Source organism: Amyelois transitella, chromosome 19 (assembly GCF_032362555.1).
Source record: "Amyelois transitella isolate CPQ chromosome 19, ilAmyTran1.1, whole genome shotgun sequence".
Taxonomy (NCBI): Eukaryota; Metazoa; Arthropoda; class Insecta; order Lepidoptera; family Pyralidae; genus Amyelois; species Amyelois transitella.
In genome coordinates, this window is record NC_083522.1 from 7,205,574 (window position 1) to 7,229,344 (window position 23,771).

Genomic DNA, 23,771 nt, shown 5'->3' on the forward strand with positions numbered 1-23,771 from the left:
CGTTCTACACGTAAAAATTTTGTATATCTCATAAAAATTTCATGCACTACTCTCGCACTCAAAGTCTACATTCCAAGTGATATATGAGTTTGTATCTATACATCTTTTGCTTACGAATTTACTTTTGCGCTTGTTTCGACTTCATAAATCTCTGCAGTTACTTTATTTTCTGTTGATGCAACAACGGCAATAGCCCGCACGGGGTAAACAAAGCCAACCGACGAGAAAAGAAGCCGTTTCATTAAGAGCCAGATAGCGACAGGTAACTAACCCAATACCTAAATAAAAACGCCTTTAAAGACTGTTTATCGACAGCGCCATCTAATTATTTTCTGTGAACATATTAAGAATGGACACGCATCGAAATGTATTGATTGCGTTGTAGTTCCACCGATTTGCACTAGATGTCATGGTTATGATTTTACCGATATGCACTTTTTTTATACTCTGTGTATTTCCGATTCCGATCCGATGTAAAAAAATATTCTGAAATAAACATGCAGACTACGAAGCCACGCTTCTTTTATTTTCTATATCTTTATAAACCTATAAATCCATGACATTGCTTGGCATTTCTTCTGATTGTGTTTGTCTTTTTATGTTTCAGATGTTATAAATTCTATTGATCAATTTCGTAACTTCGTGCCTTTTCAAACCATGACATTGGCATGAACATCGGAAATCCGGTGGAAGCCATTAATGTAGAAAAGAATGAAAGAAAAGTCTTTCCCTTGTTTGACTTTTACCATCTGCTGGGAAAGAGAAGCAACTAGCACGCACAGTCTTTTTTCATCTCTAACAAACCAGTATGATACATACAACTTAAAAATATTTGAGAATAGGTGGAATGACAAATTGATATGTAAAAAATGGAAAATGTCTGATGTCTGTAAAAATGTGACATACCGCATCAATGTGCATTATATTTATATTTTCTTAATTCCTAGGTGTCTTATTTTATACCCTTTCATTTGATCGTGCAAGTACTTTCCCAATTAACCATAGTAGATGTGGACTATTTTTTTTCTTAGACACAACTTAATTATGTTCTTCTCAACGTAATTAGTGATTCTATCGAATCTTCTCAAACTACATAAAAGCCGGCTTTCTGTCAGTATAAACGGAGCAATTACTTAATTGCTGTTTCGCTAATGAAGAGAAACTAATGACATAGTAACACTAATGCTTGCGATGCTTAAGCCTCGTTCATATTGGGCGAACTTGTAATGATTGATATTTTGGGAGCCTTATTTACAACTTTATCCTTTTCATTCATTCAGTCATTCATATAATCACGTCTATATCCTTTGCGGGATAGACAGACTCAGCAGTCTTGAGAGACTAACAGGCCATATTCAGATTTATCCTTTTCATTTTCGATAAAAGAGCAAATATATATATTATTATTAAGATTATTATCTCGAATAAAGAGATATCTCTTCTATTTGTGCAATTGTTAAATTAAGTTGTTATGAAATAAAATAGACAGTCTTCTTCCTTCTAGCGTTTCTCCCGGTTACATCATCACTCACCCTGGAGCGGAACATCGAGCACTTTTTGACCTGGATCTTGGAATAGGTGCGTCAATTTTTTACACACAGATCTTATCTGACCTCCTTTGCATGGGCAACTAAGCCATTATTGGAATATCGTTACACATTCAATTCCCTGAATGTGCAGTCTTCCTTAAATAGCTATTCATTTACTCAAAATGACTCAAACAGAAAAGAAACTCTAAGCATTTGTATTAATTTAAACTTATTTGCAAAACAAATTTAAATGGTGCACTTTAAACCGTGGGCAGCTCTAATTGACCAAGTTTGTTTTCCAGAAATAAATAAAGTACCTAACTCTGTCCAAATCTGTCAATCCAGAAACTTCTGCGAAGTAATTTCCCCGATACAAATGTCACTTAAAGTTCATCTTTTGGGAGTTTGTCGGCGAAAAAATCAGTTTGCAAGCGATCCCAAAACTCCATTCTTTGGAGTTCGGGAACATTGAGCAGTTTTAGTTTTCGACCTAGACTGAGAACTTGGGCTACTTTGTGTCGCTGAAGCGGTAACCACTCAAGATCACCTAAGACATCGTCTTCCTTGATCGGCGTTGGGTTGCTGAAACAAATTTATATTGTATGTATTGCAATGTTATTGTTTAAATTATTTATATGATACAGAATAAAAACTTAAAAAAACGACAACAAAACACAAACCAGATGATTATTTCGATAATTTAAAAATATAACAAGTTAGTTACACTTGATAGATAATCAAAAAGAAATCGTTACTTGAGTAAAAAGAAAAGATTATTTAACCATCTAATTTCCATAACAATTTACTGTTCATTTGAATTAAATTTTACACCAAACAACCGCTATTCTGCAGTAAAGAATGAGAACCATTACCTACCCAAATTTAACGAAATTCGCCAATAATCTCGCAATTTTCTTAATGAAGTGCCTTTCATCCGAGACGCCGGTGCTATTGTAAGCGTCGTTTACTGATTTGCACTTGAATAGGTAGCAGATTTCGTCCCCAGCTGTCGCCCCGCGCCAATCTAAACCCGGCACAGTAATGTTCCAAACGACATTCAACACTCCCTTAAAAGAAAATCTATACAGGTAAACATTGTCACTTGATCCCTCCGTATGGAGCCTCGCCTGACGAAGCAACGGATAAATCACTTGATCCGAGACGTATTTCGCATACCGCCTCAAGCTCCCCTCCCCTATCGTGCCATTAACGAAATAAAAATCCATTATCCTTCGTCTTATCTCACGATACCTCTTCGAACCATATTCGTCCTTTGAGCCTTCGAACGGTAATACGTATTGGAAGTTATAATTTAAATACTTCAAAAGCTGCCTATTCTTCTCAAACCCCTGCAATTTGTAAAGGGACTCCAAACTCGTATATCCCATCATTACCTCGACGTTGTTATTAGCGAGTTTTCGTTTGTAAACTGATAAAGGAGTTTTATTCATAAAAAAGTTCCTTGTCCTCTCAACAGTAGGGCCGAAATTATTGATCAACCTTTGAGCGTCTCTAACTTCCGTGCTATCAAACAGATCTCGTGATGCCAATAACAAAGTATCAACAAGAGTATTTGAAAGTAATTCATAAAGCCTCGTTCGATTCAATTTCTCGAATGGTCCGTAAAGATTCCGATATAATTTATTGGCGACATCGAAATTGTAATTTCGGTAATCTGCCGGGGATAACGCCGATCCACCTTGTATGATAACTCTGGCGAATAAACCTTCTGCCGCGGGGGACAGTAACAAAGAGGCAACCAAAACGGCACTTTTCTCCGATCCAACTACTGTCACCTCGTTCGGATTTCCATTGAAATGGCTGATGTTATCTCTGATCCATTTCAGGGCTAGTAATATATCTTTGCCTCCCATATTGCCTTGGGCGAAATCGTCTTCAGTGTTTAGAAATCCGAGTATTGCCGTTCTGAATGAGACGGATACTACAATCAAACCTTCGTCTATGAGGAAATCTGGGCCATGATGAGTAGAATCTTCGTGCGTCCAAACTAAGACAGGCATATGTGTTTGTTTATCGGATATCGGCATGTGTATGGAGAGATGAAGGCAATCCTCTTCGAACTGACGCGCGCACGTTTTTCTATTTGCAGAGCTGTGGTCTGATGTGCCGTTAGTGCAGAGTTGTGTAGCTTTTGGTGGCTGGAAATTATATTTTTGCCTTGCATTCTTTTCAAGACTGTTGGCTCTGTCTTCCCCGTAACGGATAAAAACTTGATTTTTATATATGTATGTTAATATAATTTGTTTAAAAATAGAAAAAAGTAAAATAAAATGGTTAAGTATACTTAGTAGATATAAACTTTTGCCTTAAATTAAAATGTCATTTACAACAACAAAAAGTATTCATAATAAAAGAAGAAATCCATGAAATTAATAAGATAAATATATACTTTTACCTTAAACCTCAACTCTCCTACGGGTGATACCCCATACGGTATATCCCAAAAACTTGCATACGATCTGTTGTCAAATATCGTGTTAAATTTTCTGCCAATAACTATACAGTTTCCAAGATTCACATGTATTTTATCACCACGTCCATAGCTGAATATTACGAACAAAATTATAGAACATGGACACATAACTTGACTTTATAATAAAACCCAACTTTACGTTTTTAGAGTTTTGTTTCACTTTAGTTCTTTGCATTTGAGGAAATATTGCGAAATTAAAGATTCTGTATATGTATCAAGTTGATTCCACGTCATATTAAACAAATTAATAACCATGCAATGTTTCTTCAAACAAAGATTTTTATACAGTATATTATTTTTAAACATTAATATTTAGCCGTGTGGTTCGCGGCACATTAGAATAGGACCACTCTCTCTCTTTCCTATGATTGTCATAAAGAGCGACTAAGGGATAGGCTAATAAAATTGGGATAACCTGTCACTATTTGATTCTCAATTCCATTGTTAACACACAGCTGAACGTGGCCTATCAGTCTTTTCAAGACTGTTAGCTCTGTCTACCCCGGAAAGGATTTAGACGTGACTATAAGAAGGTATGTTATTTTTAAAAATACAATAAAGACGTGAAAATACGCTAAGTGATTATACAAATAATAATTATAAATATAATCACTTAGCGAATGTTTGGTCCAAAATGTTTTATAGCGGCACTAAACCCATTCATTTTACGAGGTTAGAATCAAGGAGTATCGTTAATTCCTAATATCAATAATTTTACGACTGATATTAATTCTGATAGGCGATAACACTCATTTCTGTACTTACCATGCTACCATAATGTCGAAATTATGCGTTATGTCCGTCCTTGTTATTGTTTTATTAATAGCACCCGTGTTTATGACGGGGGGCAAAGTGCCAGAAGTAATGACCACACATGGCAGGGTAGAAGGGACCACTTTGAGGACTCTGATTCGTGATACTCAGTACTATGGGTTCATGGGAATACCTTTCGCGAGACCACCAGTCAACGATTTGAGATTCTTGGTATGTGATAAAAAATTTATATTCATAGGTAAAAATTTTTATGCAAAAAAATACATACAAAAATAAAACATTTTTTAATACACACTAATTTTAAGGTTACAAAATTTAATGAAATAAAAATAGGTCTTACTTACGTATGTACTTGATGTAAAATTGCAATTCAACATGCTTTCTCAAAAAGAAATAGAATTACTTTTTAAAAACAAGTCTCATTTTAATAAAAATTATCTTTGTCAAAATTCCAAAGAAAAGTTTCATAAACTCTTTCTTCTTTTTCATGTAAATTAATAAATCTTGCAATCAATACCTATAGTAAAACTATTTGAATCTCAATTCCATCTTTGGGCCATACAGCTGAATGTGAACTCTACCTTTTAAGGGATAAGGACGTGATTATATTTATGTTTGTTACCGCTAATGATTTCGCTGTAAGCTACTGCGGAGTAAGAAAGATGAAACAGTAAGTAATACAAAGACGATAAATTTTATTATTACCAAAATTTTATTAGAACATAGAATGTTTCGAATAAAAGATTTTTCTTTTTTTTCAAAAGTGTCATTTTTCATATAATTTCTTATAATGGTGATGCATCTTATTAATTCAGCCATTGTAAAAGATTAAGAAGTTGGTTCAAATGTTTATTGAGAGAGATTCGGATGCAGAGTTTACTCTATAAACGTGCAACGAATTGCAAATATAGTCGTATAACGATATTAAATAATTTCAGATACACGAGGACTTGAGCGGAAAGTTGTAGTAGAAAACACGTAGTCCATTCCAAAATCTCATGTTTTAAGAACATGCCAGCCTAATATTTTATTCATTTGATCCTTATTGCATGAAATACAATTTGAAGAGCACAATAGGCCGACTCCATGTTAAAAGCGTTATCTACCAGACAACTATTTTGAACGAAAACTTTTATAATAAAACTAAAACATTGTGTATAAATACTGAGAGTGGCGTAAAAGCCTCTTTTTTCATACGTATAGGATTGCACTTGCTCTTACGTTGATTGGAAAATATTCCAATATCGAATCGTATTTTAAATGAATAATACATTTTCTCTCAAATAGAATTTTCATTTCGTGCAATTTTATTGTTAAAAGCATTAATAAGACTTCTTATATTGGTAATAATTGAGTAACCGATTTTTCCAGCCTCCACAACCTATTAAATCTTGGGACGGCGTTCTGAAAGCGACTAAGGAAAAACAAGCATGTGTCCAGTATAACACCAACATAAAAAAGGGTCAAAGTTTGGGGGTCTACGGGTCAGAAGACTGCCTTTATCTGGATATTTTCACACCCGACTTAGATCAAAACAAACGCCCTGTAATTGTGTTTGTCTACAACGAGAATTTCGCAATCTCTCACAACAAAACAAAGGATTATACTCCAGATTTTTTTATCGAAGAAAATGTATTGATTGTTACTATTAGTCACCGACTGTCCGTATTTGGCTTTCTTTCTTTGGAGGATGAAAGTGTGCCCGGAAACTCTGGATTAAAAGATATAGTTGAAGGCTTAAAATGGATAAAAATTACGAATTTACTTTTGCGCTTGTTTCGACTTCATAAATCTCTGCAGTTACTTTATTTTCTGTTGATGCAACAACGGCAATAGCCCGCACGGGGTAAACAAAGCCAACCGACGAGAAAAGAAGCCGTTTCATTAAGAGCCAGATAGCGACAGGTAACTAACCCAATACCTAAATAAAAACGCCTTTAAAGACTGTTTATCGACAGCGCCATCTAATTATTTTCTGTGAACATATTAAGAATGGACACGCATCGAAATGTATTGATTGCGTTGTAGTTCCACCGATTTGCACTAGATGTCATGGTTATGATTTTACCGATATGCACTTTTTTTATACTCTGTGTATTTCCGATTCCGATCCGATGTAAAAAAATATTCTGAAATAAACATGCAGACTACGAAGCCACGCTTCTTTTATTTTCTATATCTTTATAAACCTATAAATCCATGACATTGCTTGGCATTTCTTCTGATTGTGTTTGTCTTTTTATGTTTCAGATGTTATAAATTCTATTGATCAATTTCGTAACTTCGTGCCTTTTCAAACCATGACATTGGCATGAACATCGGAAATCCGGTGGAAGCCATTAATGTAGAAAAGAATGAAAGAAAAGTCTTTCCCTTGTTTGACTTTTACCATCTGCTGGGAAAGAGAAGCAACTAGCACGCACAGTCTTTTTTCATCTCTAACAAACCAGTATGATACATACAACTTAAAAATATTTGAGAATAGGTGGAATGACAAATTGATATGTAAAAAATGGAAAATGTCTGATGTCTGTAAAAATGTGACATACCGCATCAATGTGCATTATATTTATATTTTCTTAATTCCTAGGTGTCTTATTTTATACCCTTTCATTTGATCGTGCAAGTACTTTCCCAATTAACCATAGTAGATGTGGACTATTTTTTTTCTTAGACACAACTTAATTATGTTCTTCTCAACGTAATTAGTGATTCTATCGAATCTTCTCAAACTACATAAAAGCCGGCTTTCTGTCAGTATAAACGGAGCAATTACTTAATTGCTGTTTCGCTAATGAAGAGAAACTAATGACATAGTAACACTAATGCTTGCGATGCTTAAGCCTCGTTTATATTGGGCGAACTTGTAATGATTGATATTTTGGGAGCCTTATTTACAACTTTATCCTTTTCATTCATTCAGTCATTCATATAATCACGTCTATATCCTTTGCGGGATAGACAGACTCAGCAGTCTTGAGAGACTAACAGGCCATATTCAGATTTATCCTTTTCATTTTCGATAAAAGAGCAAATATATATATTATTATTAAGATTATTATCTCGAATAAAGAGATATCTCTTCTATTTGTGCAATTGTTAAATTAAGTTGTTATGAAATAAAATAGACAGTCTTCTTCCTTCTAGCGTTTCTCCCGGTTACATCATCACTCACCCTGGAGCGGAACATCGAGCACTTTTTGACCTGGATCTTGGAATAGGTGCGTCAATTTTTTACACACAGATCTTATCTGACCTCCTTTGCATGGGCAACTAAGCCATTATTGGAATATCGTTACACATTCAATTCCCTGAATGTGCAGTCTTCCTTAAATAGCTATTCATTTACTCAAAATGACTCAAACAGAAAAGAAACTCTAAGCATTTGTATTAATTTAAACTTATTTGCAAAACAAATTTAAATGGTGCACTTTAAACCGTGGGCAGCTCTAATTGACCAAGTTTGTTTTCCAGAAATAAATAAAGTACCTAACTCTGTCCAAATCTGTCAATCCAGAAACTTCTGCGAAGTAATTTCCCCGATACAAATGTCACTTAAAGTTCATCTTTTGGGAGTTTGTCGGCGAAAAAATCAGTTTGCAAGCGATCCCAAAACTCCATTCTTTGGAGTTCGGGAACATTGAGCAGTTTTAGTTTTCGACCTAGACTGAGAACTTGGGCTACTTTGTGTCGCTGAAGCGGTAACCACTCAAGATCACCTAAGACATCGTCTTCCTTGATCGGCGTTGGGTTGCTGAAACAAATTTATATTGTATGTATTGCAATGTTATTGTTTAAATTATTTATATGATACAGAATAAAAACTTAAAAAAACGACAACAAAACACAAACCAGATGATTATTTCGATAATTTAAAAATATAACAAGTTAGTTACACTTGATAGATAATCAAAAAGAAATCGTTACTTGAGTAAAAAGAAAAGATTATTTAACCATCTAATTTCCATAACAATTTACTGTTCATTTGAATTAAATTTTACACCAAACAACCGCTATTCTGCAGTAAAGAATGAGAACCATTACCTACCCAAATTTAACGAAATTCGCCAATAATCTCGCAATTTTCTTAATGAAGTGCCTTTCATCCGAGACGCCGGTGCTATTGTAAGCGTCGTTTACTGATTTGCACTTGAATAGGTAGCAGATTTCGTCCCCAGCTGTCGCCCCGCGCCAATCTAAACCCGGCACAGTAATGTTCCAAACGACATTCAACACTCCCTTAAAAGAAAATCTATACAGGTAAACATTGTCACTTGATCCCTCCGTATGGAGCCTCGCCTGACGAAGCAACGGATAAATCACTTGATCCGAGACGTATTTCGCATACCGCCTCAAGCTCCCCTCCCCTATCGTGCCATTAACGAAATAAAAATCCATTATCCTTCGTCTTATCTCACGATACCTCTTCGAACCATATTCGTCCTTTGAGCCTTCGAACGGTAATACGTATTGGAAGTTATAATTTAAATACTTCAAAAGCTGCCTATTCTTCTCAAACCCCTGCAATTTGTAAAGGGACTCCAAACTCGTATATCCCATCATTACCTCGACGTTGTTATTAGCGAGTTTTCGTTTGTAAACTGATAAAGGAGTTTTATTCATAAAAAAGTTCCTTGTCCTCTCAACAGTAGGGCCGAAATTATTGATCAACCTTTGAGCGTCTCTAACTTCCGTGCTATCAAACAGATCTCGTGATGCCAATAACAAAGTATCAACAAGAGTATTTGAAAGTAATTCATAAAGCCTCGTTCGATTCAATTTCTCGAATGGTCCGTAAAGATTCCGATATAATTTATTGGCGACATCGAAATTGTAATTTCGGTAATCTGCCGGGGATAACGCCGATCCACCTTGTATGATAACTCTGGCGAATAAACCTTCTGCCGCGGGGGACAGTAACAAAGAGGCAACCAAAACGGCACTTTTCTCCGATCCAACTACTGTCACCTCGTTCGGATTTCCATTGAAATGGCTGATGTTATCTCTGATCCATTTCAGGGCTAGTAATATATCTTTGCCTCCCATATTGCCTTGGGCGAAATCGTCTTCAGTGTTTAGAAATCCGAGTATTGCCGTTCTGAATGAGACGGATACTACAATCAAACCTTCGTCTATGAGGAAATCTGGGCCATGATGAGTAGAATCTTCGTGCGTCCAAACTAAGACAGGCATATGTGTTTGTTTATCGGATATCGGCATGTGTATGGAGAGATGAAGGCAATCCTCTTCGAACTGACGCGCGCACGTTTTTCTATTTGCAGAGCTGTGGTCTGATGTGCCGTTAGTGCAGAGTTGTGTAGCTTTTGGTGGCTGGAAATTATATTTTTGCCTTGCATTCTTTTCAAGACTGTTGGCTCTGTCTTCCCCGTAACGGATAAAAACTTGATTTTTATATATGTATGTTAATATAATTTGTTTAAAAATAGAAAAAAGTAAAATAAAATGGTTAAGTATACTTAGTAGATATAAACTTTTGCCTTAAATTAAAATGTCATTTACAACAACAAAAAGTATTCATAATAAAAGAAGAAATCCATGAAATTAATAAGATAAATATATACTTTTACCTTAAACCTCAACTCTCCTACGGGTGATACCCCATACGGTATATCCCAAAAACTTGCATACGATCTGTTGTCAAATATCGTGTTAAATTTTCTGCCAATAACTATACAGTTTCCAAGATTCACATGTATTTTATCACCACGTCCATAGCTGAATATTACGAACAAAATTATAGAACATGGACACATAACTTGACTTTATAATAAAACCCAACTTTACGTTTTTAGAGTTTTGTTTCACTTTAGTTCTTTGCATTTGAGGAAATATTGCGAAATTAAAGATTCTGTATATGTATCAAGTTGATTCCACGTCATATTAAACAAATTAATAACCATGCAATGTTTCTTCAAACAAAGATTTTTATACAGTATATTATTTTTAAACATTAATATTTAGCCGTGTGGTTCGCGGCACATTAGAATAGGACCACTCTCTCTCTTTCCTATGATTGTCATAAAGAGCGACTAAGGGATAGGCTAATAAAATTGGGATAACCTGTCACTATTTGATTCTCAATTCCATTGTTAACACACAGCTGAACGTGGCCTATCAGTCTTTTCAAGACTGTTAGCTCTGTCTACCCCGGAAAGGATTTAGACGTGACTATAAGAAGGTATGTTATTTTTAAAAATACAATAAAGACGTGAAAATACGCTAAGTGATTATACAAATAATAATTATAAATATAATCACTTAGCGAATGTTTGGTCCAAAATGTTTTATAGCGGCACTAAACCCATTCATTTTACGAGGTTAGAATCAAGGAGTATCGTTAATTCCTAATATCAATAATTTTACGACTGATATTAATTCTGATAGGCGATAACACTCATTTCTGTACTTACCATGCTACCATAATGTCGAAATTATGCGTTATGTCCGTCCTTGTTATTGTTTTATTAATAGCACCCGTGTTTATGACGGGGGGCAAAGTGCCAGAAGTAATGACCACACATGGCAGGGTAGAAGGGACCACTTTGAGGACTCTGATTCGTGATACTCAGTACTATGGGTTCATGGGAATACCTTTCGCGAGACCACCAGTCAACGATTTGAGATTCTTGGTATGTGATAAAAAATTTATATTCATAGGTAAAAATTTTTATGCAAAAAAATACATACAAAAATAAAACATTTTTTAATACACACTAATTTTAAGGTTACAAAATTTAATGAAATAAAAATAGGTCTTACTTACGTATGTACTTGATGTAAAATTGCAATTCAACATGCTTTCTCAAAAAGAAATAGAATTACTTTTTAAAAACAAGTCTCATTTTAATAAAAATTATCTTTGTCAAAATTCCAAAGAAAAGTTTCATAAACTCTTTCTTCTTTTTCATGTAAATTAATAAATCTTGCAATCAATACCTATAGTAAAACTATTTGAATCTCAATTCCATCTTTGGGCCATACAGCTGAATGTGAACTCTACCTTTTAAGGGATAAGGACGTGATTATATTTATGTTTGTTACCGCTAATGATTTCGCTGTAAGCTACTGCGGAGTAAGAAAGATGAAACAGTAGGTAATACAAAGACGATAAATTTTATTATTACCAAAATTTTATTAGAACATAGAATGTTTCGAATAAAAGATTTTTCTTTTTTTTCAAAAGTGTCATTTTTCATATAATTTCTTATAATGGTGATGCATCTTATTAATTCAGCCATTGTAAAAGATTAAGAAGTTGGTTCAAATGTTTATTGAGAGAGATTCGGATGCAGAGTTTACTCTATAAACGTGCAACGAATTGCAAATATAGTCGTATAACGATATTAAATAATTTCAGATACACGAGGACTTGAGCGGAAAGTTGTAGTAGAAAACACGTAGTCCATTCCAAAATCTCATGTTTTAAGAACATGCCAGCCTAATATTTTATTCATTTGATCCTTATTGCATGAAATACAATTTGAAGAGCACAATAGGCCGACTCCATGTTAAAAGCGTTATCTACCAGACAACTATTTTGAACGAAAACTTTTATAATAAAACTAAAACATTGTGTATAAATACTGAGAGTGGCGTAAAAGCCTCTTTTTTCATACGTATAGGATTGCACTTGCTCTTACGTTGATTGGAAAATATTCCAATATCGAATCGTATTTTAAATGAATAATACATTTTCTCTCAAATAGAATTTTCATTTCGTGCAATTTTATTGTTAAAAGCATTAATAAGACTTCTTATATTGGTAATAATTGAGTAACCGATTTTTCCAGCCTCCACAACCTATTAAATCTTGGGACGGCGTTCTGAAAGCGACTAAGGAAAAACAAGCATGTGTCCAGTATAACACCAACATAAAAAAGGGTCAAAGTTTGGGGGTCTACGGGTCAGAAGACTGCCTTTATCTGGATATTTTCACACCCGACTTAGATCAAAACAAACGCCCTGTAATTGTGTTTGTCTACAACGAGAATTTCGCAATCTCTCACAACAAAACAAAGGATTATACTCCAGATTTTTTTATCGAAGAAAATGTATTGATTGTTACTATTAGTCACCGACTGTCCGTATTTGGCTTTCTTTCTTTGGAGGATGAAAGTGTGCCCGGAAACTCTGGATTAAAAGATATAGTTGAAGGCTTAAAATGGATAAAAAATAATATAGAACACTTTGGAGGAGATCGTAACAAAATTACCTTAATGGGAGTGCAAGGTGGTGCGGCGGCTGTAGATTTATTGATTCATTCCAATGCACGAGAATTATTTAACTCTGCAATTTTGCAAAGTGGTTCGGCCTTATCAACAGCGTGCCTACAAGAAGGAGCTCGGCAGCGAGCGTTCGAACTGGGTAAAATATTAAAATTTAGTACAAGTAGCCCAACCAATCTTGTGTCATTCCTTAGAAACTTGACACCTGTAAAACTGTTAAGTAGAGACATACATGCAAGCCCGAAAGATTATTTCAAAGAAACTCAGAGAGGTATTCAACCATTTGGTCCCATAGTTGAGAGGCAATCTGATGGCTTAATAACTGAATATCCAGAAAAATCTACGAATGATATAAATATGCCTGTAATGATTGGTTTTAACTCTCGTGAAGGACTCGAATCATCATTCCAATATCTTATTGAGCCGAGATATCTTACATATGTTGATAAGGACTTTCCATTTATGATGCCAGTTCGTCTAAATTTCAAACTTGATCCTGTTCATGAAGATTTTTATAAAGCGATAGATGATATAAAGAATTTCTACTTTCGCAGCAGCAAAGTGCACGTGAAAGATGTTGCTGAATATATATCTTACATCGGTGATGTTGCCATTTCGTATAATGTGGATTACACTGCTAAAATGTATAGTAACAAATCTTCGAACCCGGTGTATTATTATTATTTTGATTACTACAGTGAGTTGAATGAAAATAAAAATAATATTATGAAGCTTTCGACTGTAGAAGAGGGAACATGGGGAGCTGCTTCTGGAGACGAATTGTGTTATTTATTTAAATGCCCAAGTTTGAAAGAAGCATATTTGAGACATCACAAGTCTTTATCAGAAGAAGACAATATACGAATTAAGATGGTCAGAATGTGGGCTAATTTTGCAAAATATGGGTATGTTTTTTGATTGGCAATTTGCAAATATTATTATACATACATTAAGAATAAAAATATATTACATTATTTTTATAGACTTCGGGTTTAGGGACAAGAATGTTACTCTTACGACATACAAATCGTCAGTTAAAACATTTTTTTTCTTTACGATAAAGTTAATAATTTTTGAAGTCATTACATTAGAAGATTACTCTCATTATGTACAGAGCACAACACAATTTAACAACATTATATAAAAATGCTATAATGGATACTGTGATATGGCGTAATTACAATAAATCTCTAATTAATTAATTGTTATTTTTTTTTTCTTTCAGTGATCCCACGCCAGATGACGACACATTACTTGAGGGATTCAAATGGCCTCATTATAAATTGGACACAAAACAATATTTACACATTGACAAAACTTTAGAAATTAAATCAAATTTATACCAAGACAGATTCGAGTTTTGGGATCAATTTATATTTAAATGGGGAAGTAAAAGTAAATTAATTACAGAATCAAAGAATAAAAATGATGAACTGTGAACCAGAGTTATAATAAACGTAAAATGATCTAGTGTGTTAAAAAAAAACCTATTTGATAGATTTTTTTCTTAACACATGTGCTTAAACATTTATTAATATCATCAATTTAAATTTAAGCCGTGTGGTTCCCGGCAGTGCCGTGTGGTTACCGGCACCAATACAAAAAAGAATAGGACCCCTCCATCTCTTTCTTCCCATGCATGTCGTAAAAGGCGACTAAGGGATAGGCCCTTAGTCGCCTTTTCCGACATCCATGGGAATCCTTACAAACTTGGGATTCCATTTTGAAAAAATAAAGATTGATACAAAAAGATTGATAGCCCACGTTTAACTGTTTGGCTTAATGATAGAATTGAGATTCAAATAGAGACAGGTTGCTTGCCCATCGCCTAAAATAAGAATCCCAAGTCTATGAGCATTTCCCTTTAGTCGCCTATTATGGCATGCATGGGAAAGCGATGGAGTGGTCCTATTCTTTTATCTATTGGTGCCGGGATCCACACGACATTTTGCCTTTCAACTAGCGTTATTTTAGAATGTAACCTTCTTATCAGACTTTTGAATTAATTATTACCATCTCAAAAAAAAGCTATCTACTTTTTTGGAATGAAACAAATTTTTTTATTTGTATTGTAAGTAAAATCAATAAATCTTTCTAAAGTTAATATGTGACTAAATATTTTATCCTATTTGCTAAAATATTAATTTCCTTTAAAAAACAAGATTCAAAAGATACGGTGTAAAATTATATACAGGGTGACATTTAAAACAACTGCATCCTTTTAAACATAGACTATACCCATGCTTCTGAGCCGTTTGAGCCTATTTTTATTTAATTTAAATGTCATCATTTTCACATTTAAAAAACTCTCAAAAACTACGTCACACGCTTTATTAAAGACCAATACTACAAAAAGAAATTAAAACTTAACATGTAAATAAATGTTTGAAAAATAATTTTTTTTTCTAGTATCAAGATCAAGTAAAGTACAGAGTTGACGAGATCGCTGAGCTGAATGAATTGTGTCGTTGACCTCTGAATCTTACGCGTCGCTTTTCCGCCGGCCGGGGTGATATTACGTATTTAGGATCGTGTATTTAAATACTTTTATTTTTTTTCGTACTTTCTGAAATATGAACCGATATTTTTCTTTTAACGTTTTTAAATATCCTTAAGATGAGTACACTTAACAGTTAAATTTATGCAGTTGAATTAAAAGTCAGCCTGTATATAAAAAAGAATGTTTAAAGCAACATTTTGCATGATTTTCATAATAATATTTGTATACCTATAAGGTAATTGGCTTTCACTACCGTTACCAAGATAATAAGCCATAATTCTTTATCCAGTGTTATTATCACTAATAATAGATAATAATATAACTGTCACACATGTTGAGTATTACATAGAGATTAGTATTGATTGTTTATCATTAAGGACACGTCATGTCCCACTAGTAATTTTTTGGTTCAAACAAACGATTTCTTTGTAATTGCTAGTAAAATGACTGGGTATCTTATAATTTTGGGTTGTATCGTAGTAATAGTAAATGGAGACATTATTGTTGAAACAGAAAGTGGAAAAATTGCCGGTGTGGAAGTGAAGTCTATAATTAATAATGAAAAGTATTATTCGTTTATGGGTATTCCGTACGCGGAGCCACCTGTCGGTAAACTAAGGTTTATGGTAAGTTTGTTATCATTTATTATGTTGTAATTTTCATACATATAATCAAACAATTTTTTTTACTCATAATAACAAAAACAACTTAATTTTAATAACCAACAATAGCCGTTAGTGTATTCGATATTAATCGTCGAATAAAAATCTTTGTTATTTATAAAATATTTAACACTCAATTTTAATTAATTTTCAGCCCCCGAAACCCCATCCAGGATGGAGTGATATTTTAAAAGCTAAGAAAGAAAAGAAACCATGTGCACAACAAAACCTATCAATAAGAAGTCGAGAGAAATATGGATTTTGTGGAACTGAAGACTGTCTATACCTGAGTATACATACTCCCCGACTTCCAAATGATCAACCCCTTGATCTTCCAGTTATAGTATTCCTATACAACGAGAATTTCAAAATGTCCCACAATTCGTCCAAAGAGTTCGGGCCTGACTTCTTTATGAATGAAGACGTAATCATAGTAACTATTCAACATCGAGTAGGAGTTTTGGGATTCTTATCTTTTGAAGATGAATTATTACCTGGAAATAATGGAATCAGGGATGTGATATTGGCCGTCAATTGGATCAAACAAAATATCAAATATTTCGGTGGAAACTCAGATAAAATAACACTGATGGGAAGTGACGGTGGTGGTGTTATAGTTGATATATTGTTACATTCTCCGAAAGCAAAAGGATTATTTAGTGGTGCAATAATACAGGGTACTACTTCCTGGGGATCATCGTTTTTCAATGGTGATGGTAAAAAGAGAGCCATGGCTTTAGCTGAAAAACTGGAAAGACCGGCAAAAACTAGTACGTCTTTACTAAAAGTGTTCGATGACTTCTCGTCAGAGATACTAACTGAAAATGAAGACTATGCAGTTCATGCTGATGAACCACGAGCTAAACAAATAGGTGTTATATCATTCGGTCCAATCATAGAACATGATCATCCTGATGCCATAATAACAAAACTGCCAGACGAAAGTGAAATCAACATTGATATTCCTATCATGATCGGTCGCAACTCCAGAGAAGGTATAGAACTATGCGAAAGATACTACAAGCGACCTCAATTCCTGACATTTGCTGATCGCGATTTACTTTTAGTTTTTCCGATAAGAGTTAACTATCATTTTGAAGTAACCCATAATAAATATTTTGAGGTAATCAAAGAATTGAAAGACTACTTTTTTGAGGAAGGATACGTGAGAGTGGGGGGTATGTCCGAATATGTTACTTATTTGACTGATATGCTGGGCATGTATCCTTTGGATTACACAGTTAAACAGTATGTTAATGCATCTAAAGCTCCTGTGTACTATTACACTTTTGACTATAGTGGGGAATTTAACTACAGGAAACAGCTTGCTCTAAAGGACGCCGCAACTATCGATGGTACCTGGGGAGCGACTATATCAGATGATTTGTGTTACTTGTTTGTGTGTAAACCTATCAAAAAGGCTTACGTTCAGGCGTTGAAAGAAGAGGACTCGGATGATATGAAGGTTTTGAGACATATGGTTAAAATGTGGACCAATTTTGCTAAAACAAGGTTAGTATTAATTTTTTTTTCTTGTACATAATGTTCTATATATGATATGATGATTTCAAATACCGAATTCTGCTTCATACTTGCTTTCATTTCGGTATTGGCTAATTAAAAATATACCTGTAGTTTTCTTTGAATTTTAAAACAATAGTTCAGTAAAAAGGCAGTTCCATAATGCTTAGTTTTTTTTACTTTTCAGAGATCCAAACCCATCTGGAGGAGATTTTAAGTGGACGCCAGCAACCAAGGAAAACAGAGATACTTTGCTTATCAATGAAGATCCAGAAATGAAGAAGAAAATCAATGATGAAATTGTCACGTTTTGGGACAATTTCATAGAAAAATACAGAAATCTCGCAGTAGACGGTGTCATAAAGGACGATGACACTGAGAAGGATGAACTTTAGTAGAAAAAAAAAGATTTCTCATTTTACAAATAAAAATAAAATGGTTTTTCAAAGTCTGTAATGTCACAATAACTGTAATTTGATGCATTTAATGTGAAACAAACGAATTTCTCATGTTTTTTATTTTAATAAAGTAAGAGTTAATCTGATGTGTGTTATATATGAAGTTTATATTCAAGCAGATATTCTCTTTCAATACGATGCACATTTATCAGCTATTTAAAGTATCCTCAAATATACATAAATAAGGACAAAAGGGACAAACGTTAAGAGGATAAAAATAAATTCAAAATTCAAACTTTTATTTGAATAATATGAGTACAACAAGGTCTTAAATATTATGTATAACAGATCTTCATATTTACCCTTTCGGATGTTGCAAACATTTTTATGTATTAGTAGACATACAATAAAAATAGGTATCCTTCAATTACCCGCTTTTTCAGCCATAATCTAGGGAGATTAGAGCAAAGCAATCGTGACAGGATCTAAATCAAAGGATAAATACCAAATTGGATAGAAATACTTATAAATAAAAAGGAAAATATCGCATAAAACTAACATTCTAAGTAAACAACAAATGCCAAAGAAAATCTTATTATTATTCTTTTGTTTTTAATTTATAAGGATTTTTTTTTATAAATTATTAGTATAATTTACTGTGCAAGCGATATGATTTAATGTTACCCATTTAAGTCAGAATATTTAAAGTTAAGTAAGGCGTTAGTTTAGTATATTGCCCATTTTCATATTTTATTAAATATCCATTACAACATTTATTCTCATAAATACTTTCGATACAGAATTTAACTAAATTTATCTTAACATTGGTGTAATCAAATACTCATAATTCATGTAATGGATTACCAGAAGGAAATTCCCGGTTAAAACCGACAAACTGATAGTAAATTATTATCAAAGATAATGCTTAAAGTACACGTAGGTACACTCTTATCAGTCTCTACTTTACTAACCAATCAGTATAGAAATAATATCAATTAAATAATCATCTTTTTTGCACAGAAAATAAATAAAAAAAATAAACATTATAAATTAAGTGTCTAATTCTCATTTTATTGGTTTAGACAAAATGAAACGTATTGTATTTGTAGCATTCATATGTATTGAATTAAGTATTTCTGCTGATGTTGAAACAGTTAAAGTGGAATTAGAACAAGGATTATTATCCGGGACTGTGGAAAGTACTCTCGTAAAGAAACAAAACTATTATGCTTTTAAAGGAGTACCTTATGCAGCGCCACCCACGGGGGATTTGAGATTTAAGGTAATTTATGATTCTTCAAAAAAAAAATATACTTATTAACTCTTGACCAAAATTCTTGGAAAGGAAGATTAGCCAGTCTCTCTTTAAAAGTGTCTATTTTTAATATAATAAAAACGATTATATTGGCCAAAGATTCGATATTATTTTTTTTCGTTTGTAAAGAGATGTTATTCCGGTAAATAACGAAGATTCTAAACTCAATTGATGCAAAATTTTATACTTAGAATTTTATGTATTTACATATTCAAAATTTCAGCCTCCAATTGCTCACAATGGCTGGGAAGGAACTTATGATGCTCATGAGAACAAACCAACATGCTTACAACTTAACTCTCGTATGCGATTAGGAGAACCATTCGGGATATCTGGATCAGAAGACTGTCTTTATGTCAACGTTTTTACTCCAGACCTTAAAGGATCTAAACCAGTAGTGGTGTTTGATTATAATGATAACTTTAGAACTGGATTTAATGGAACCAAGACATATGCTCCAGTATTTTTTATGGAAGAGGACGTTATTGTTGTTACCATCAGTCATCGACTTGGTATCCTAGGATATTTGACTACAGAAGATGAAGTTATACCAGGCAACAATGGCATTAGGGATTTCATATTAGGTTTAGAATGGATAAAGAACAATATTAACAAATTCGGTGGAGACCCAAATCGAGTCACAATAATGGGCAACAGAGGAGGTGCAGTTATAGCCAACCTACTTCTCTACATTAAACAAGCTCGTGGAGTATTCAATGCTGTCATAATGCAAAGTGGGAGTGCGCTAGAATCTACAATATTTCATCCAAATCCTAAACGAGCTACATTAAAACTTGCAGAACTAGTTAATATTACCGCGGCAAATACTAAAACATTACTAGAAGAACTCCAAAATGTTGACGCCAATATTTTATTATCACATGAAGCTGACGTTGTTTACTCTGAACCGCTGGAAACATATCAAATGGCAATGTCTCCTTTTGCTCCAGTCATTGAACCTCAATATCGAGGTGCTTTGATTACAAGTTATCCAGAAAAAAGCAAAGTAGTTAACGATGTACCCGTGCTTGTTGGATTCAATTCTAATGAGGGACTGGATTTAGCATCACCTTATCTATTTCGCCCGGGAGCAATAGAAACGCAGAATGAGGAATTTTTCTTTAACTTCCCTATAAGACCTGGATTTAGATTTGATATAAATAGCACTGCATATGAACAGGCAATTGGCGAAGTTCGTAAATTTTATTTTGACGATGAATCTATTAATTCGAGAAACATATTGAAATACGGTAATTATATAGGTGATGCTTTACAAATTTATGCTTTAAACACTGCAGCAAAAAAGTTAAGCCATGAATTAATATCTCCAGTATTTTACTATGTGTTTGATTTATATGGAATGCTCAATGAAAATACCATTCATATAACTAAATTGGCCATGGCTGATTTGGAAAATAAAGGAGCAACAATAACCGATGAGCTGTGCTATCTTCATTTATGCTCTAGAATTTATAAAAAATATACACCTTTAATAAAACTAGACTCTGAACCGACTGAAATTAAAGTATTGAAGAAAATGGTTCGCATGTGGACAAATTTTGCCAAAATAGGGTAAGTTGCTCATTCAAGTCTTTACTTTCAGGTTCAAAAATAAAACTACTGAGTACTACGAGGTCACATATAAAACTTGTCAAAACATTTATTTTTTATTAGTATATATAGTTTTTGTTTTATAAATAGAGTAAGACCCGAGAAATGTGTTTGGAGTATTAGGTTGTTTACTTTTTATAATTGTAACTACTTACTAATCAATAAAAATACCGAAAGACAGAGACACGCCTCAGAAAAAGTGGAATAAGGTGGTAAATAAGTACTCAGTGTTATCACTCATAACGTCTTAAATCTAAAAACTTACTACTTACAGAGATCCAACTCCGAAACGGAAAATTCAGGATAATGTACTGAAAGACTTCATTTGGCAACCAGTGAGAAAAGATACAGGAAGGTTGAACTACTTGCACATAAACAAGAAACTAAAGATGAAAGAAGATCCCCTGGGTATCCGAGAAGACTTTTGGAATATTTTTCTGGAAAAATATTCCAGAATGGCAGATAACGATGGGATAGTAAAGTATAACGTAGCTAGAGATGAGTTTTGAATATAACAACTTTTTTTTTTAACTTGAAGGAGTTTGTGTGATCATTTTATTGAATTGTTTTATCAAATATCCATATTTATATATTTTGTTTAATATCTAGCTCTACCAAATTTGTTTATATTGTGGTAGAAGCCTCGTTTCTTTGTTTGACTTGAGGTTTCAAAGAATTTTTGTTCAATCACCATCCTCCTGGCGCTAGTTACAGTTACGTCCATACCGTGCCGTGTGGTTCCCGGCAGTGCCGTGTGGTTCCCGGCAGTGCCGTGTGGTTCCCGGCACCATTACAATAAAGAATAGGACCACTCCATGTCTTTCCCACGGATGTCGTAAAAGCCGACTAAGGTATAGGCTTATAAACTTGGGATTCCTCTTTTGTGCCGTGTGGTTCCCGGCACCAATACAAAAAATAATAGGACCACTCGATCTCTTTCCCATGGATGTCGTAAAAGGCGACTAAGAGATAGGCTTACAATCTTGGGATTCTTTTTTAGGCGATGGGTTAGCAACCTGTCACTATTTTAATCTCAATTCTATCATTAAGCCAAATAGCTGAGCGTGGCCATTCAGTCTTCTCAAGACTATGGCTCTGTCTACCCCGCAAGGGATATAGACGTGACCATATGTATGTATGTATGTAAGAAGAAAGAAAGAAAGAAAGAAAGAAAGAAAAATCTTTATTTGGCGCAAGATGTAACATAACATTTTCATTCTTAAACATAGAAATAAAAATAAAAAAAATACATGATGCGACCAAAAGGGTTGTACGTATGTACGTCCATACCTGTCTGGAGTGGAGCCCAGGGTTGATCTATAACAGGTATCAGATACCTATCAAAGGTATCAGTTTTTACACGAAGGACACCCATCTAACCTCCACAAAATTTGCAGGGGAACCTTACCCATATGGGATCTTGTTTACACATCCAGTTGTTTGAAACTTTAGATTACTTATAATGTTGTCGCCCCTCGCCGTAAGAAAATTGTTGTTTTTTTAACAAATTATTTCATGACAAATAACTTACCTATTCAATATCGCAGGTGCTTGTATAAATTGTACAAGTAGGTATTTGCCGTATGAGATGAAGAGGAATACCAACCGCTAGTTCTGCCGTGATACAGAGGTCGTATGTCTAAGTTGAGACTGAGTAGGTACTTGTCTGATCACTAGTAAATTTCTGGGAAACTGTGACATGACTGAGTATTTCTATACCATGACGATAAATCTTTGTATGATACTGTTTATCATCAATCAATTGTAAGGTATGAAAAAATTTAGTACCTGTTTAAACTTATCATCTTAGGTAGAACAATCATTAGTCCTTGAATATTTTCCGCAAAAATAATTATCTAGTTTTCAGCAGTTATACTTTTTTACTTATAAGAATAAAACAACTAATACACATATCACATCTGTAGCATAATTAAAATGAAACGGAGCAGGCAGAACCAATAGGAGACAACATTGTTTATTCTGGATCTAATTATCTGAATTTATACTGGTAACGCCATCTGTATCGTCAGGCTAAATGTTGTAGCTGCTCTTTTCGACGACAGATGGCGCACGCTTAATACTTTGTTCTTGCTACTTGCCGCTAGTTGGCGTTAACAACAAAAACAATCAAATATTGAAAGTCTACAGAAATGAACAATATCGAATAGGTAATATACAAATCATACATGGAACTTAAGCTTTCCGCGTAGTTACAAAACTCGTAGGTCTCTGAAAATAACGTCCTAATTTAACTGAATAAAACGATCCTTTTTTACTACTCTTTTTTATATTATTGCAGGAACATAGCATTAAATTAGTCACTTACATATTCCGTTTAGGCCTTTGTAAATCATTTCTTTCCGTGTGCCTACATTATTACGGCGATTGTTACATTCGTCATTCATCACCTGTCTATCCCCGCAACAATTTCGCATACATAAATAATCCATGAATTCCATTCCATACCATCACATTTCTTCATATTAATATAGTATGTGAGCGTATATGTATGTTTATTACATTTTCACACTAAATCTGTTAAATAGATTTAAATTATTTCTGTTCAATGTTTTGGAGATTACCTAAGTGGGAGTAGCGCAAACAAAAAAATAACACAATTTAATGCCTACATGATTACTATTCTTTATTCCTTACATGGGTAAAAAGACCCGATATTCGCAAAGACTCAAATAGCTGAACAGCTCAATGATGGGATTAAGA

The 23,771-nt window shown here is 33.9% G+C and overlaps 6 protein-coding genes across 6 annotated transcripts; 4 read left to right on the forward strand and 2 right to left on the reverse strand.

Moving 5' to 3' along the window:
* Window positions 1-1,912: 1,912 nt before the first annotated feature.
* Window positions 1,913-4,131, reverse strand: LOC106132519 (juvenile hormone esterase-like). The gene is made up of 3 exons (XM_013331964.2): window positions 3,946-4,131; window positions 2,406-3,688; window positions 1,913-2,111 (listed from the first exon to the last, which is right to left on the reverse strand). The coding sequence occupies exons 1-3, from the start codon at window positions 4,129-4,131 to the stop codon at window positions 1,913-1,915; spliced, it is 1,668 nt and encodes a 555-aa protein (XP_013187418.2).
* A 650-nt stretch (window positions 4,132-4,781) lies between these two features.
* LOC132902888 (juvenile hormone esterase-like) lies at window positions 4,782-6,633 on the forward strand. The gene is made up of 2 exons (XM_060949756.1): window positions 4,782-5,007; window positions 6,169-6,633. Exons 1-2 carry the CDS (start codon window positions 4,801-4,803, stop codon window positions 6,631-6,633), a joined length of 672 nt encoding a protein of 223 aa, XP_060805739.1. The 5' UTR covers window positions 4,782-4,800.
* Window positions 6,634-8,352: 1,719 nt separating this feature from the next.
* Window positions 8,353-11,239, reverse strand: LOC132902889 (juvenile hormone esterase-like). The gene is made up of 4 exons (XM_060949757.1): window positions 11,229-11,239; window positions 10,386-10,533; window positions 8,846-10,128; window positions 8,353-8,551 (listed from the first exon to the last, which is right to left on the reverse strand). The coding sequence occupies exons 1-4, from the start codon at window positions 11,237-11,239 to the stop codon at window positions 8,353-8,355; spliced, it is 1,641 nt and encodes a 546-aa protein (XP_060805740.1).
* Window positions 11,222-15,147, forward strand: LOC106132599 (juvenile hormone esterase). Its single transcript, XM_013332049.2, has 3 exons — window positions 11,222-11,447; window positions 12,609-13,948; window positions 14,269-15,147. Exons 1-3 carry the CDS (start codon window positions 11,241-11,243, stop codon window positions 14,480-14,482), a joined length of 1,761 nt encoding a protein of 586 aa, XP_013187503.2. The 5' UTR covers window positions 11,222-11,240; the 3' UTR covers window positions 14,483-15,147.
* Window positions 15,148-15,882: 735 nt separating this feature from the next.
* On the forward strand, window positions 15,883-18,270 carry LOC106132588 (esterase E4). The gene is made up of 3 exons (XM_013332038.2): window positions 15,883-16,169; window positions 16,360-17,717; window positions 17,914-18,270. The coding sequence occupies exons 1-3, from the start codon at window positions 15,987-15,989 to the stop codon at window positions 18,119-18,121; spliced, it is 1,749 nt and encodes a 582-aa protein (XP_013187492.2). The 5' UTR covers window positions 15,883-15,986; the 3' UTR covers window positions 18,122-18,270.
* Window positions 18,271-19,073: 803 nt separating this feature from the next.
* Window positions 19,074-21,581, forward strand: LOC106132596 (esterase E4). The gene is made up of 3 exons (XM_013332046.2): window positions 19,074-19,406; window positions 19,663-21,011; window positions 21,325-21,581. The coding sequence occupies exons 1-3, from the start codon at window positions 19,212-19,214 to the stop codon at window positions 21,557-21,559; spliced, it is 1,779 nt and encodes a 592-aa protein (XP_013187500.2). The 5' UTR covers window positions 19,074-19,211; the 3' UTR covers window positions 21,560-21,581.
* Window positions 21,582-23,771: the final 2,190 nt, after the last annotated feature.